The 17,678-nt window shown below is 46.7% G+C and overlaps 1 protein-coding gene across 1 annotated transcript in view; it reads left to right on the plus strand.

Moving 5' to 3' along the window:
- The window catches only part of DPYS (dihydropyrimidinase), a 74,199-nt gene that overhangs the window by 12,881 nt on the left and 43,640 nt on the right, over nucleotides 1–17,678 (plus strand). Inside the window, exons 2-4 of the mRNA XM_088442589.1 lie at nucleotides 3,504–3,662; nucleotides 7,655–7,834; nucleotides 10,604–10,793. Coding sequence (XP_088298715.1) covers nucleotides 3,504–3,662; nucleotides 7,655–7,834; nucleotides 10,604–10,793 — 529 coding nt within the window. The remainder of the gene's footprint in view (nucleotides 1–3,503; nucleotides 3,663–7,654; nucleotides 7,835–10,603; nucleotides 10,794–17,678) is intronic.

The raw sequence follows: 17,678 nt of genomic DNA on the forward strand, positions 1-17,678 counted from the left end.
TGATGGAGGTAGTGTGTCCCCGGTTCCAAATCCCGTCTAGATTCCACTTCACTAGGCAGGCGATACATAGACTGTACAGAAACGTCAGAAAAAGTGTCCTCAGTGTCCTGAAAAATGCCGTTGTACACAATGTCCACTTAACCACGGACATGTGGACAAGTGGAACAGGGCAGACTAAGGACTATATGACTGTGACAGCCCACTGGGTAGATGTATCACCTTACGCAGCAACAGCAGCAGCGTCACCAGTAGCAGCATCTCAGAAACGCCAGCTCGTTACAAGGCAGGCTACGCTGTGTATCACCGGTTTCAGTAAGAGGCACACCGCCGACAACCTCTTAGAGAAACTGAGGGAAATCATCGCCCAGTGGCTTACCCCACTTAGACTCTCCTGGGGATTTGTGATATCTGACAACGCCACCAATATTGTGCGGGCATTACATCTGGGCAAATTCCAGCACGTCCCATGTTTTGCTCACACAATAAACTTGGTGGTGCAGAATTTTCTGAAAAGCGACAGGGGCGTGCAGGAGACGCTTTGGGTGGCCCGAAAAATTTCTGGCCACTTTCGCCATTCAGCGACTGCGTGCCGAAGACTGGAGCGCCAGCAAACACTCTTGAACCTGCCCCGCCATCACCTGAAGCAAGAGGTTGTGACACGGTGGAACTCAACCCTCTATATGCTTCAGAGGATGGAGGAGCAGCAAAAGGCCATACAAGCCTATACATCCACCTATGACATAGGCAAAGGAGGGGGTATGCACCTGACTCAAGCGCAGTGGAGAATGATTTCCGTGTTGTGCAAGGTTCTCCAGCCCTTCGAACTTGCCACACGTGAAGTCAGTTCAGACACTGCCAGCTTGAGTCAGGTCATTCCCCTCATCAGGCTTTTGCAGAAGCAGCTGGAGAAAGTGAAGGAGGAGCTAAGACGGAGCGATTCCGCTCGGCATGTGGGACTTGTGGATGAAGCCCTTCATTCGCTTTGCCAGGATTCCAGGGTGGTCAATCTGTTGAAATCAGACCACTACATTTTGGCCACCGTGCTCGATCCTAGGTTTAAAGCCTATGTGGTGTCTCTCTTTCCGGCCGACACAAGCCTGCAGAGGTGCAAAGACCTGCTGGTGAACACACTGTCAGCTGAAGCGGAACGTGACACGTCAACAGCTGCTTCTTCATTTTCTCCTGCAACTGGGGCTGCCAGGAAAAAACTTAGGTATCCTAAGCAACCCGCTGGCGGTGATGCAGGACAGGCAGGACCAAGTTTGGACATCTGGTCCGGACTGAAGGACCTGGCAACAATTTCTGACATGTCTACTGTCACTGCATATGATACTGTCACCATTGACAGAATGGTGGAGGATTACATCGGTGACAGCATCCAAGTAGGCATGGCAGACAGTCCATACCTGTACTGGCAGGAAAAAGAGGCAATTTGGAGGCCCCTGTACAAACTGGCTCTATTTTACCTGAGTTGCCCCCCCTCCAGTGTGTACTCCGAAAGAGTGTTTAGTGCAGCCGGGAACCTTGTCAGCGAAAGGCGTAGGAGGTTGCTTCCACAGAATGTGGAGAAGATGATGTTCATCAAAATGAATTATCAGCTCTTCCAGGGAGACCAGCCTCCAGAAGGTACAGAGGGACCTGTGGTGGTGGATTCAAGTGGGGACGAGTTAATACTTTGTGAGGATGAGGATGTACACACTGAAGAGGGTGAGGAATCGGTGGATGAGGAGGATGAGGATGACATCTTGCCTCCATAGAGCCAGTTTGTGCAGGGACACATTAATTGCCAGCTTGTTTTGTGGGGGCCCAAACGAACCAATCATTTCAGCCACAGTTGTGTGGCAGACCCTGGCGCTGAAATGATTGGTTTGTTAAAGTGTGCATGTCCTGTTTATACAACATAAGGGTGGGTGGGAGGGCCCAAGGACAATTCCATCTTGCACCTCTTTTTTTTCTTTGCATTATGTACAGTTTGGGGCCTAGTTTTTCAAACTGCCATCCTGTCTGCCACTGCAGTTTCACGCCTAGATGGGTCACGTGTTTGTGCCGCCCACTCGTGTCGCTTAGCATAGTCATCCAGCTACCTCGGTGCAACGTTTTGGACATAAAAACACTATTGTGAGGTGTGAGGTGTTCAGAATAGACTGGAAATGAGTGGAAATTAAGGTTATTGAGGTTAATAATAGCATAGGAGCAGAAAAACCTACAAATTCTGTGATTTTAGCTGTTTTTATGCTTTTTTAAAAAAAAATACAGATCCAAAACACAAAACCCAGAACCCAAAACACGGAAGGGTGGTTTTGGCAAAACCAATCCAGATCCAAAACACGAAGAAAGATCCAGATCCAAAACCAAAACACAAAACACGAAAAGTGGCCGGTGCACACCCCTAATATATATATATATATATGCACACACACACATATATATATACTAGCCACATATACAAGAAACGGCACTCTGCTGGCAGCTGGCACCAGCTATAACTTGCTGGGGTGCCTTCCTCTATGGCATGTCCATACATACTCCAATAAGAACAAACAGGCGTCACTCCCAGACTGATGTAGAAAATGAGTGTATTAACAAATCGACGTTTCGGGGCCTTTCACCCCTTCATCAGGACCCCAACAGGGCATGTTTTCCTGGTCTCACAGAATCACAAGTGAAATAATTAGTTCCACCTGTGGATCTTTTAAAATGTGTCCGTGAGTAATGACTACACCTGTGCACCTGCTAGGTGACCTGGAAAACGTGAACTGTTTTATAGTACCCACACCCCCTGGTGTTGGCTCTCTCTCACTGCTATCCTATTAAAAAACATAGCTCAGCCTGACATCTAGTGGTGGATGGATTTACTACACTATTATTATGAGTTTCATGCTTATATCACTGCTGCTGCTACTACTATTCACTATTAAGCAGGGTTTATGGCAGCTATTATTTTGTGTAGTGCTGTACAATTTGAACTATGAGGCAGCAATGCTGACCACTTTGAAATAGAAAAAAAAATCAACCAAGGCAAGATGTGAAGTGGCCCCAGCGCCTGATCCTATGATACATACCACAGTATTTCTGGTGGTCAGATTGTCCACTTGATATAAAGACCCGAACAGGCCACATAATTGATATGGGGATCTTCTAAAATAATCCCAAAAATAATGGGACTGGTGGGAAAGGGTCACACAGGGAAACTATTTTAGTTTTGCCCTATACATTATAAACTTAAACCTATAGTTTTGCATATACATTTTTTTCAGTATTCAGCAAATATTTTTTCTTTATACAGCTGTGGGCTTCTATAGTTAATGGTTTATAGTGCCTGGAAGAAATGGAATCAGATGAAGAGTATATAATCCCTTAATAGATTATTGCATTTGGATAAAAACACAATTATTTGACTTATAGTACCGAGAAGCACATCAACTCTGGATCTTATATCCTGATCTTTCAGTCACAGCAGTTCATATTACAGGGTGAATAATTTGGTCACCTTGTCATTACAGGCTGCGGTGGCCGGTGGTACCACCATGATTATTGACTTTGCGATACCAAAGAAAGGATGTTCTCTGATTGAAGCTTTTGATACTTGGCGTGGCTGGGCGGACCCTAAGGTTTGCTGTGACTATTCCCTCCATGTGGCTGTCACCTGGTGGAGTGAGAAGGTAAGATGACATTATTATTTATAACCGCAGTGGTGGTCATAGACGCACTGAGACTGTAAGCGGAACTTGGCGTGGATAAAAGCTGCACTCGCTGCCTCGTAGCACTTTGTATGCTGATTGAGAGACTAAATTGCACACAGATACACAAATGTCATATCAAATTAATCAGCACACAGGCTCCTGGTGCGTCTTAGCCACGCACAATGCAACTTTGATGCATTTTCGGGAAAAAAAGACACCCAGCGCTAGCAGAGTCTCACGGATCAGACGCGACAAGAGGGGCTGTTTGGCCCGACTGCAGTAAAGACGAGTGAGGACACATCTGTATATCTCACTCCCTCTTTTCCTGTAGCACGATCTGCAGTCAAATACCATTACCGACTCGGAGAGACATCTCGTACAACCTAAAAACTGATCTGCTAATTGCAGCAAAAACGACACCGTGACAATAGTCTACTGAATTATCAATACATACTTAATAATACAGACCCAATATGTCTGGATGCATTACAAACAAGCCCCAATAATGTACTCACCGATCGTACAGCATTATACGGTCATTGCAGCCACTGAGGAGGAAGTCCTCTCATACCCTCTAGCTGGCACTGGGCACTCAGACTGGTATATATATATATATATATATAGTACTAACCTATCTCTACTTAGAATGCAGGATACCTGTGTAACAGCTCCCAGAGTTATGATTAATAGACAGGATGGACAGAAAAACGATCAGAGGGGGTCATTCAGACCCGCTCGCGAGCGCAGGATGCTCGCAAGCAGGTCGATGTTCCCCCACTGCGCATGCGCACGACGGAGGGAGCTCCGTCGTGCGCATGCGCGAGACCCGGCGAGCGACGGGCTCTCCATCGCTCCGGGTCTCGCACCAAAGGGGGCGTGCTGTCGATGTTGATTGACAGCACGCCCCCTTTGGTGGGCGTGCCGGGGGCGTGCCTGACAGACAGAGGCGTTCCCATGGGAACGCCTACCGTCTGAAGCCGGCCTCACTGACATCACTAGTGATGTCAGTGGGAGTGATTTTGGCTCTGATAGAGCCAAAATCACTCCTGGGCTTGCGGCAGCGAGACCCTACCGCAGGGTCTCCGTCGCAAGCCCGATGGTCGCGATGGTCAAGACTATCGCGACCATCATCATGGACGCTCGCATATGCTGTGGGTGGTCACCCACAGCTATGCGAGCGGCCGGGAGGCCGCTCCATTTTCATGGAGGAGGGCACTGATTCAGAGCGAGCGCTCTGGTCAGAGCGTGCAGCTCTGAATCAGGCCCAGTGTTCCTAGAGCTTTCCAGTGGGTGTGACATCGAGTGCAAAGTTTGGGCACCAAGAGAGAAGTTACCGTCCTGTGACTACATTACCCCCTCCATTTGCTATAAAGCAAAAATAATGAAAAATTGTACACACTGTCGAAATCATACATTATTAATTTGTATTAATCGCCCATATCTGACCTGATGTTACTGCCAGTACCAGACAGTAAGGCTCCAAAATCTGCAGACCTGCAACGCATCATTCTAATCACAGCTGGTTCTACTTCTCAGCTTCAAAGGCGTACACTCATTTCACCGTCTTTGAAAGCATCCTTGGCAGATGCCCTAGAAAAATACGCAGGGTGGAAAATGTAACACTCTCACCTCAAAATCCGACCTAATTACTCTTTATCCATTTACATTTTTCTTTACTGTAACTTAATTTATGTGACAAATGAAGGGACAACATAGCAGCCATCTCTGTGAGTGCTTGGGCGCCCTTATTATTTGTACTGCCAGTGCCATAGCAGGGTGTCTTAGGGAGCATTGGAACCTCAGGAAGGTGACTTACAGGCACTTCCTCTCCTGGCACCCTGCAGGATGGTGGTGTGCCATGGGCATAGCGACGTGCTGCGCCCTTGGCCTTGCTCTCTGGGCAGCGATAACGATTTGACTTCCCTCATTAATGCATGACACTGTTGAAGTCATATGAGTGGAGATAATGGGGGAGATGTATGAGGAGGCGTTATGGGTTTAGTGGTATCAGCACAGGGATGTAGTTTAAATCCCGGCTGTCGGGAAGCCGGCGCTCACACTGTCGACACCGGAATCCCAACACCAGTCAGAATCCCGGCGCCGGCACCTCGGCAGTAAGTAGTGGACCTAGGAGTAGGGTTAGAGTTAGGCACTGGAGGGCAGGGTTCGGTTTAGGCTGTGCAGCGGAGGGTTAGGTTTAGGCTGCGGGGGGTAGGGTTAGGATACATACCGACGGGAGTCGTATCCTAACCCTGTCGGGATGCTGGCGTTTGAATCCTGACCACCAGTATCCCGAGCACCAGCATCCTGTACCCAATCCTCAGCGCACATTATGTGCACTGATACCGCTTCTACCCCATGTATTAATGTGGGGTTGGGTGTTAAGTGACAGCCAATGTATGAACGGTCACTGACTCATCCGATAGCTGCAGTTATCAATTTTGACAGCTGTACCTGTCGTTGCCCCAGCACAGCAGTGAAAGCACTGTTCCTGGCTGCGGTGGCTGCTGGACTCCAGGCTGTGCATGGGAGATTGAGAGATCTCGCGTATGCCCACGTTTAGCCAGCCGGGAGGTGAGACAGCGCACCAGCACTAGGCTGATGCACTGTGGGGTCTGTCGGGGATCGCCAGAGGGGGGAGTTTTCGCTACCCCACTCCAGCAGACGAGATGTTAATACATCTCATCGGTACTGCTTCCTTCTTCACCTCGGTAAAAAGGCGAAGCAGGAAGACTTATAACGGCATGGTCCGTGCCACTATAATACATCTCTCTCAATGTGAGCATCTCCAATCACATATAAAAGTTGGCTCCTATCATGACAATAAGAGGACATTAGGACTGCTAGCATGATGCACAATCCTCAGCACCAGCGTTAGGGTGGTGGGAAATACAGGGATTTTTGCAGCATAAAAACATGAAGAGATGCTGCAAATTCTGCGCTCCTGCAGAGGAAAAACCTCAAAGTGCCCTATACTATGCTTCCATTATCTGGTGCAATCTCCAACACTCACCATCATCTTGACCTGAAAATCCACGTAACACCACACACAGTAATGGAGAGGAGCATTTGTGCTGCAGTTTGACACTTTTTTTCACTTTGTAATACCTCTTTCAGAAATAAAGTCCTGGCTTCTTCAACCCAGCTCGGACCCTGAGCACTGAGCACGAGTTGAAGTCGGGCTACCCCTTTAACACTTAAGCTGGGCATCCACTATACAATTTTCTGTCAGATATCTGTCCAATCTGGCTGGTTGGAATGAAAACCTGGTAATGTATAGGAGCAAATTACAATCATCCATTTGCTCACAAACACTGGAAAACAGACAAAAATGAACGTTCAGACAAATTGGTTAATGCTGCCCATCCACTAGCAGACCATAAAAACGACAGTATGATTACGACATTGTAATCGTGCTGTCATTTCTATGTCTGTGATAAACCTACACTGAACGAGCAGTCGTTCAGTGCAGGCTCATCAATCATCTGGCATTATCGTCAGGTTGACCAGCATGTTTGCCCGATAATCGATGTCGGAAACGGCCAGCGTGTACGCGCATCGCTGGTCGTTTCCGACTATAAAGTGCCCGATGTGCGGATAATTTGCAAGCGATTGCACGATAACGACATCGTTATTGTGCAATCGCCTGTCAAAATCGCCTATTGGATGGGCAGCATAAAACACACAAATGTAACCATTTTGAACAATTTTTTTTGTCTTTTTTCGGTGTTTAAAACCATATGATCGACTGTCATTTGCCCCCATACATTACCAGGTTTTCAATCCAACCAGCCAAATTGGACAGTCAGATATCTGACAGAAAATTGTATACTGGATGCCCAGCTTACGAGGAACAACGCGAGTTATTCCCAGGTTGTCACCCCTCAAACCGTTTTTTTTTTCATGTGCTCACTATTGTGCTTTTTACAAATAATTATAATTTATAACACAAACATACTGTATGTCCGCAGGTGAAGGAAGAGATGGCAATCCTTGTGAAGGACAAAGGAGTCAATTCCTTTAAAATGTTCATGGCCTACAAAGACGTGTACATGGTTAACGATTATGAAATGTACCAGGCTTTCACCTGCTGTAAGAATATTGGTGCTATCGCCCAAGTGCATGCAGAGAACGGGGATATAATTGCTGAGGTAAATATCATTCTTTTAAAGACCGGCTTGAAAATATGTTTCGCAGATCTCCTGTGCAATGGGGACCTCTAGTGGCGGCTGAGAGGCCTGAGAGATGCAAAAAGACAAAACTTTACTTTTTGATAAACGCTTTTAAATAAAGTCAAAATGAGCTTTCACCTACAGATTACTAATTAACTGACTTCTGCATGCCCTCTGCATTTGTCTGGAATATAGCACAAAGCTGCTCACTGGGTATTCAGTACAGAGCGCCCAGTAATGTTTGGCTATGTTCCAGGACAACAAACATAAACAACGGTGCCACATTTTATGAAGACATGGCTGAAAAACACAGAAAGATTGTAGGAACTTAATATTAATGCAGCTTTATTTGGCATGACGGTTCTAAGTAAACATTTACACTGCAGGGTTCTTGTGATTAAAGCTGCACTATCACCTAAGAGAATATTTTCCTAAGGTGTCCCCAGCCCCTCCCTGGAGCCCCGAGGCTCCTCCAATTGTCTCAAAGGCCAGCCTGAATAGTTTGTTTTTGTTTTTAAGAGGGCGAGCACCATTTAATGTATTTATTTAACAACACATATACATTTTTTAATGCCAAGAAAGTCTAGCTGGGCTCTGGGTATGAAGGTGGAGCACTGTAGGAAACTATTTTCCTGCATTTTGGTGCAGCTTTAAATATAAAACTTTGTTTTTAGAGAATGTTTTCTTTTGGCTACATGTACAGTAACACATGAACATCTCTCTCACTTGCGTTGCAACAGTGTAAAAACTCCGGCAACGGCACCGCGTCTCTCACTCTTCGTGGCCTGCTCTAAGCCCCAATTCACATCATTTTGCTCGGAGCCATACAGGGTTGCGGAGCACTTTTATGCGAATTTGGACTGCCGTCATGCGTGCCCGTTGTCACAATGACTCATACCTGCGGGTACATTGCAAGTAATTGGATTGACCCATTAGAGCACTGTGGAGTGAGGGCCTGATTCAAAGCCGCTCGTAAGTGGCCAATGTTCGCACATCTGCGCATGCGTATGGGTCATAATGTGCATGCGCCAACCAGTCATTGCGGTCGGAAATCATGCGCTCGTAAAACAGCGAGTGCCTGCTAATTTGATTGACAGAATGAGGCGTTTGTGGGTGGTAACAGGGGAAGGTGCTTGAAAATGGGGAGTGGAAATCCGAACGCAGGCGTGCCTAACGGTCAAAACGGGCGTGTAATGGGTGTGCATAATTAACAAAGCAGCGTCATCGACCACGTCACTTGGTTGTGTTTTAGCCTGAACTGCTCGCAGTGATAGCGGTAGGAAAATCCTACCACAAGAATTGCGAGCAGTTCAGACGCCTTTCGATGTACTCGATTAATCTAATAAATAGCGGAGATGACGTAGGATGCGAGCGGCCAGGGGGCGTCTTTACAAAATAGTGAGCACATGTTTCGGACGCTCGGTCAGACATAGAAGCGTCAACAGACCGCAAAGAGCGAGCGCTCAATTTAAATAGTTAGCCCCTTTTTCATAACGAGCGTCCGCAAATAGCGTCCGGCTCTGAATGAGGTCCTGAGTTCTAGCTGTTTATTGAAATTAATTTATTGGCTACAAATTTTTCACTAGGTGGCGATGTTGCAGTACTAAAATCACTTGAAGAGTTATACAGTTGCTAAGGCAACACTTCAGCAAAGTACAGGTCATCAGTTACTACTTACAGACACCTTAGCCAAGCCAATCACTGGACCTTACCCCAATGCAACATTTGGTTATGGATTTCTTTGAAAAATCAGGTGTTTTGGGAAGAATGTCATACCATGTCAGGTCTGAAAAGCAGCATTAGACGTCTTGTGCTGACTCAGTGGCATCACTCACCCTGGGGACACCCGGTGCAGGCCCCAGAGAGAATAGTAGTATGCATGGTAAAAAAGGTATGGCCTTGCAGGTAGGTGCGTGGCCCGAAACCCCGTTTTAGTCATTCCAGTGGTCCGGAAATGTGGACTGCCCCCGGGGATCAGTCTGTGTGCGGTGCTAGTTCCCTCACTGTGTCAGGAGCTGAGTGCTACTCGTAATGCTACAGCACTTATTGTCACCCCTTGGTGGGTGACACCCGGGTGCGGCCCGCAACCCACTTGTGACGCCAATGTGCTAACTATTCCACCTGATGTAGAGAATGCTGTCCTTGAAATGGAAACTGTTGTTGACCACAATGGAGAACACACTGATCACTTGTAGTGTTTTTGTGTCACCACATCGCCACCTGGTGACAAAATTGTGTTTACTTTTTTTAACAGTATATGGCTATGGCATCCTCAGGAGGACCTGTTGTCCAGATTTATTTTTAGCAAAAGCATCATAACTTGCTCCAGTGTGCTCTAAATAGGGATATTTTAATTTTAGCAACACTGTAGTTCACCAGTGGCTAAAGATGTGCATCCTTATTACACATTTTAGTAATAATTACAAAATCTGAGATTATAATTCAGAACAAAACAGGAAAGTAATAGCAAAAAATTAGAATTTACAAAACTACTATAATTAAAAACAGCAATTTTCACATTTTAAATCAATTCAACCCATTGTGCATCAATATCATTTTTATTTACCCTAAATAAATGTTTTACAATGTTGACTGCTTTATGTGCAAGGTGACGCTATTACTAATTAGCTGTGCAGTCATAAGTGACAGTTGGCATGCAAGGTGACTATTACTAACTAGCTGCGCAGTCATGAGTGACAGTTGGCACAGTACAATAGCTCAATAAATATTTGCATCTATATTTGAAAGGGTGCAAAGAAAATGCTGGCCCTGGGGATCACAGGCCCGGAAGGCCATGAGTTGTGCCGCCCGGAAGAAGTGGAGGCAGAAGCCACCCAGAGAGCTATCACTATCGCCAACTCCGTAAGCTGCCCTCTCTATGTGGTACATGTGATGAGCAAATCTGCAGCCAAGGTCATTGCTAATGCGCGGAGAGAAGGTAATGTCTCATACCAGCTGGATCCTATTCATTATATACATTAACTGTAACTAATCAGAAAGTGATGAAATGTAATTGATCTTACAGTTATTTCATTAGACAAATACCTATAAATTGTCTACAAGTGTCGCTGTTATTGTTTTTGTTAAGGTCTATTCATAATTCCAGTATCTACAGATAGTGGGCTTGATTCACTACCGTACGCAACTGCGAATACGCACGCAATCTGCCGATTGTTTCGCACCGCGCATGTGTATGCCTCACAGTGTGTGTACTGGCTGCTGCAATAGGGACTGCACTGACTCATTGCTGAGTGGTTGACAGGAAGTGCCATTTGTGGGTGGCAATTGGGCGTGGTCGGGGAAATGCAAGCGCGCATGTGCATTTGCACGCCATTGCAGGAGCGTGCATAAATTATCCACTGCGATGCCCTACGCAACCTGAGGCCTCATAGCGTGTGTGGAAGTTAGCAATTTTTGAGTACGGTCAGGGTTTGTGCAAGTGTGTGTATGGGTCGATGTTACTCGATGTTACCGATTATTTCGCTATATTGCTAAAGTATACGGATGTGAGTAAGGGGAAGTGGGCGTCCTTATGGTTGGCTGCGATCACAATGCGAATGCAAACATTTGAATATCACCGCTGATATTAGCAACTGCGTTGCGTGCGTATTAGCAGAATAGCGATCCTTGCTAAATCAGTCCCAGTAATAACAATGTTGAAACTGAAAAAAACACAGTAATATACCTGACTTTTATATACCTGTCTCTTAGGAAATGGAATCAGTATCCTTTAAAAAAAAAGCACAATTTCTTGTTTCATATTAGTATCACACCTATATGAATATTATACTAGAAATACAATAACATTATAACAAAAGACCATGAAACTCATGGGTTGTGTCATAATACTATTGCTCTGGATAATTTCCAGATATAATGAATTGAACTCACGTATTACTGTTCCACCTAAAAGGAAATTTTTACTATGCAGGATCTGTAGGACCAAAGCCCAATTAGTAAATATGGAAGCCTGTGTTATTTGTCCGCAGGCTGATAGCGATGAATGGTAATGTGGTAACCACCATCAGTAATCTGGGTGTACCGGTAGTCCACAGAATACTGCTGCATAGAATGGCGAGCTGTTTACTGAGACACTCATAGCCACCGACAGTTGGTTTCGGTGAGCAGATGTCACTGCATCATGGGTATTTAGAGGGTCTCTGGTGGGAATCGGTATGATTTACCACCGGACCCATGCCCGGCAGTTGGAATCCCGACAGCGGCATCCCGGCAGAGGAGGAAATCCCCATCGTCAAAGGTAAGTATATACTAACCTATTTCTACCCCCTAACCCTCCCTTAGGGGTGCCTAACCCTAATCCCCCCTCTAAGTGCCTAAACCTAACCCCCCCTTCCCCGCCGCCTAAACCTAAGTCCCCCTGGGGGGTGCCTAACCCTAAGTCCCCCCCGGGGGTGCCTAATGCTAACCCCCCCCTTCCCCTAGCCTAAACCTAACCTCTCGTGGGGGGCCTAACCCTAAGTCCCCCCTGGGAACCCTAAACCTAACCCCCCCCAGGCACGGCTATCCGCGCTCAGCACCCGGCATCCCTTTGATCGGGATGCCGGGCGTCGGGCTCTCGGCGTATGTCTAATGACAGGCGTTGGCATATCGACTCCTGTCTTTAGTCTCTTGCCGGGATATGACAGTCGGGAATCCGGCTGCATACCCTCTGGTGTGCATCTCAGCTGCAGGTTGCAATGGGGAGTTTCACCGGGCAGTGAACTGCTATATTGAAATGAGCCACTTCAGCAAACGCCAAATATACGCACAGATTTGTAGATAGTGCTTCTCAAAAGGTAGCTTGGACGCAATGTCGAATGCCTTGAATGGTGTAATAGTCACGGCAAGGATCTCAACAGCAAGTCGCAGAAAATGGATCCAAGTTATCAAGTTCAGAGTCTCGGCTGGGGAGCAGTGCTAAGAGCTTAGACTTTACAAATGGCCCATGCGGTATGCATTCCAGCTATGCTCCGTGCCTGGAGGAAAAAACTGTCCAGGGCAGATGATTCCAATGCAGGACGCAGGATGTATATCCAGGCTCCCCGATAATCTGTTTCGGCAGTCGGCTGAGGAGTAGTGGTGGGAGCCTTGACTCTGTGATAGAACAATGCAGTTAGCTTCTAATAAGATGGGTGGTTACCGTAGTTCCACAAGATCTTGTAAAGGTTGATGAAGACACAGAAACTTAACCCCTCTTATTATGAATGTGGATCCCAGTGATAAAAGTAACTGCACTCTATTTCTGAGTGGGTACGCTTCCTGTGCAGCAGTGGCGTAGACAGATTTTGATATGAGGGTGGGATGCATCAAGCATCACAGTTTGCATACAATGCATCCACTGATCACAAGTATAGCAGCATTTAGTAAAGCCATATGCTTGTATAATTGCAGCTAAAATTGCAAAAGGACAACCCTTCTGATAAGAGCTGTCATTAGCGATATAAGGACTTAAGGGTTTATGCGCAGACTTCGGTAGATGCATGCGGGAGCCATTTGGGACACTGGGAGGGGTCTTCCTTTATTTAAAATGCACATTTCTCAGTAATGTCATACCTGCTACTTGAACCCACAACTTCACAAATTGATATTAGGTCTTGTATAGGAAGACTGGCAATTGTAACTATAACAGAGCTGAATATAATGCTCACAAAAAAATATTCTATCACCGTGCCCGTTATACTATACACCTCTCACTCTTGGTAAACATATAGGAGCCACAATTCCCCAAACACTCTATCACAATTCAGCAGGCTTAGTGACACAAACTACCATGCAGTTAGCTTGGTCTCCCCCCTGCTTCTACCATCAAATAATAGATTTCGCATAACATTAGAGATCAGATAGCTTCCTCAAACACCGGGTTCTGGAGCATATATGAAATAGAACCCTTTATTTGCAAAAGAAGTACAATGCTTAGCAGAGCCGTAACTAGACTTTGTGGTGCCCTGTGCCAGAAAGAGTATCGGCACCCCCCTCATTTTTCAAAGGGACATAGGGCCTGATTCAGAGCCGTTCACTATTTGCGGTCGTTCGTTCAAAAACAAGGGGTGGCTATTCAAATGATCCGTTCGCAAATTGCAGTCTGTTCACACCTCTAAGTCTGAACGAGCGAGCAAAACATACGCTCGTTTATTTGTTAAAAACGCCCCCTGGCCGCTCGCACCATACATCATGTCCGCTATTTATTAGATTAATCGAGTACATCGACCAGCGTATGAACTGCTCGCTATTCTTGTGGTTGGTTTTTGCTACCACAATTTTGCGAACAGTTCTGGCTTAAAAAAAACCCAGTGACGTGGTCAATGACGCTGCTGTTTTAAATATGCACACCCATAAAACGCCCGTTTTGACCTTTAAGCACGCCTGCGTTCGGATCTCCACTCCCCATTTTCAAGCCCCTTCCCCTGTTACCACCCACATACGCCTCTTTCTGTCACTCAAATTATCAGGCATTCGCTATATTGCGAGCACATGAATTTCGTCCGCACTGACTGGTTCGCGCATGCGTATAACGATCCGTACGCATGCGCAGATGTGCGAACATCGCTCGGAACGAGCGTACTGCCGCTAGCGAGTGGCTCTGAATGAGGGCCATAATTCACCCAAAAAAGGGGAATGGCCTAATGGGGAAGGGCCAGGGAAGAAATAGGAGAGGCCAGGAGATGCTGGGGATGAAATAAGAGGAAGCTACAAGTGAGAATGAAATAAACAGAAATGTGACAGGCCCAAACAGCGCCCCCTGACCTGTGGTGCCCTGTGCGATGGCACCGGCCGCACTACCCTAGCTACGGCCCTGATGCTTAGTTACAGAAAGGTTATAAAGAACAAAAAGGGTTATAGGTTACATATACCAAATATGTGTGCAAATTTCGAAATAGAAAGAAACTTACAGAATACCACACAGCCTATTCTGTGCTGGGGGCAGCATCTCAATTAGATTGACTCCCTAAGTCTGACATAGAACAAATAACTCCCATACCTTTTTTCCCTTGCGCACCCACCTTATAGATGAGGTCATAACTAAGGCCCTCATTCAGAGCCGTACGCTCTGAGCAGAGCGCACGCTCTGAATGAGGGCCGGGCTCCATTTTCATGGAGCGTCCTCCTGGACGCTCGTATAGCTGTGGGTCACCACCCACAGGCTATACGAGCGTGCTTTGTGATGGCCGCGATGGTCGAGACCATCGCGACCATCGAAATTGCGAGCCGGAGCCTGCGGTTGAGGTTTTCAACCGCAAGCTCCGGAGTGATTTTGGCTCTATCAGAGCCAAAATCACTCCCACTGACATCACTAGTGATGTCAGTGGGCCGGCTTCTGACGGGAGGCGTTCCTGTGGGAACGCCCCCGTCAGGGAGGCACGCCCCCGGCACGCCCACCAAAGGGGGCGTGCTGTCAATCAACATTGACAGCACGCCCCCTTTGATCGGACACAACGAGCGAAGGACTTTCCTTCGCTCGTCGCGTCTGGCGCATGCGCACGACGGAGCTCCCTCCGTCGTGCGCATGCTCAGTGCATAACATCGACCCACTTGCGAGCGGACAGCTGCTCGCGAGTGGGTCTGAATCAGGCCCTAAGTCTCTCATGACTGTCTGTCTTGTTACAAACTTAGCGTCCATCCCAGAACTGCCCATGTAGCTATTAATTAAAGTACAAATAGCTGCATATAAGTTGTGATCGCTACATATAATATAATATAGTATGCTCACATTAATTTCCACTATTGATGCAATAATATGAGTACAAACATGACTTCAATGTGATGTGGGATTGGTTAGATACCTAATTTCTCTGAATGTCCTAGTGATTTCCAAATGGTTATCGGACCATTTATCGATGATGAATAGGCCCCATGGTGAGACTTTGATCTCTGCTTATAGTCTGAAAACACCTGTTTGATTTAACTCTGCTTACCCCTGCTGGGTTCAGTGCCAGCTTCATAGATCTAAGTAATCAATACCTTAGACAATAACCTTCTTTGCCAATCTCTTCTACCTGGTCTGAAAAGGTAATTACAGTATCCTGCTCACAGGATCATAATGAATGTGCACGAAAACAAAATTACACAGGAGCACCGCAGAGCTTCCTGAGTGATTATTATTACCAGTTATTTATATAGCGCACACATATTCCGCAGCGCTTTACAGAGAATATTTGGCCATTCACATCAGTCCCTGCCCCAGTGGAGCTTACAATCTATATTCCCTACCACATGCGCATACACACTAGGGTTAATTTGTGTTGGGAGTCAATTAACCTACCAGTATATTTTTGGAGTGTGAGAGGAAACCGGAGTACCCGGAGGAAACCCACGCAAGCACAGGGAGAATATACAAACTCCGCACAGGTAGGGCCGTGGTGGGAATCGATCCCACGACATCAGTGCTGTGAGGCAGTAACGCTAACCATTACACCGTCTGTGCTGCCCATGATTGAAACTTTCTATTTGTCTGTATGTACAAAATTATAGTACATTAAAAAAATATATAACAAAGGTATGTAGATTACTTGCCATCTGTGTGAGGCAGATTTTCTTAACATAAAAAAAAATAACTTGCAATATGTCCTAATATACCTATATCTCTTCAGTAAGTATAAAGCCATTGCAGCTAAGGAGATGTATGTAGTGCATGCTGGGATGTGCAGTTCTACAACAGCTGGGGGAGGGCTGCTTATTGCCCACCCCTAATGTAGAGTGTTGCTGCAGGGGATTGGATTTGTGGCTGCACACTACATAGATCTGCTTAGCTGCAATGGTTACATAATGACTATAACACTTAGCTTCATATAGTTAGATTTACCTGGCTTCATATGCAGAAGAAAATAACTCCATATGTTAGGTGTCTGAATGTGGTGTATGAGGTTATGGGTTTAAGTACTGTGAATTAAATTACTGAGATATGTGTGTTTTAAGTAAAGTAGCATGTAACTGAATGACAAGATGAGCTAGTGATGAGGTGGAGCTGGCTGATAGCTCAGACCCAGGGAGGAGATGTGCCACCGGGGAGGAGAGGGAGGTTGATACTGCCCAAAGTGCTTATGACGTGAGGCCGGATGTGTGCTACAGGGGCAATAGCTCCCTTAGGGGGTTATTCAGACCCACTCGCGAGCGGCAGTACGCTCGCAAGCGGGTCGATGTTCCCCACTGCGCATGCGCCCGACGGAGGGAAATCCGTCGTGCGCATGCGCGAGACCCGGGGAGCGACGGGCTTTCTATCGCTCCGGGTCTCGCACCAAAGGGGGCGTGCTGTCGATGTTGATTGACAGCACGCCCCCTTTGGTGGGCGTGCCGGGGGCGTGCCTGCCAGACAGAGGCGTTCCCATGGGAACGCCTACTGTCTGAAGGCGGCCCCACTGACATCACTAGTGATGTCAGTGAGAGTGATTTTGGCTCTGATAGAGCCAAAATCACTCCAGGGCTTGTGGCAGGGAGACCCTACCGCAGGGTCTCCGTCGCAAGTCCGATGGTCGCGACGGTCAAGACCATCACGACCATCATCATGGACGCTCGCTATAGCTGTGGGTGGTCACCCACAGCTATACGAGCGTCCAGGAGGCCGCTCCATTTTCATGGAGGAGGGCTCTGATTCAGAGCGAGCGCTCTGGTCAGAGCGTTCAGCTCTGAATCAGGCCCTTACTGTGGAATGGGCAGTGCTTCAGAACGTTGGAATGCAGGTTTTCTGTAGATTAAAAAGGGAAGTTCTGATGATTACTTTCAAAGGCCCACCTATTAATTTGCAAGGGGCCACAAGAGCAAGATACAAGTAACTCTAAATACACACAAAAGATGTGCATTTACACAGTAAAACAACTTATATGCACAG

The sequence above is a fragment of the Taudactylus pleione genome, unplaced genomic scaffold (assembly GCF_031769625.1).
Source record: "Taudactylus pleione unplaced genomic scaffold, aTauple2 ptg000314l, whole genome shotgun sequence".
NCBI classification, from domain to species: Eukaryota; Metazoa; Chordata; class Amphibia; order Anura; family Myobatrachidae; genus Taudactylus; species Taudactylus pleione.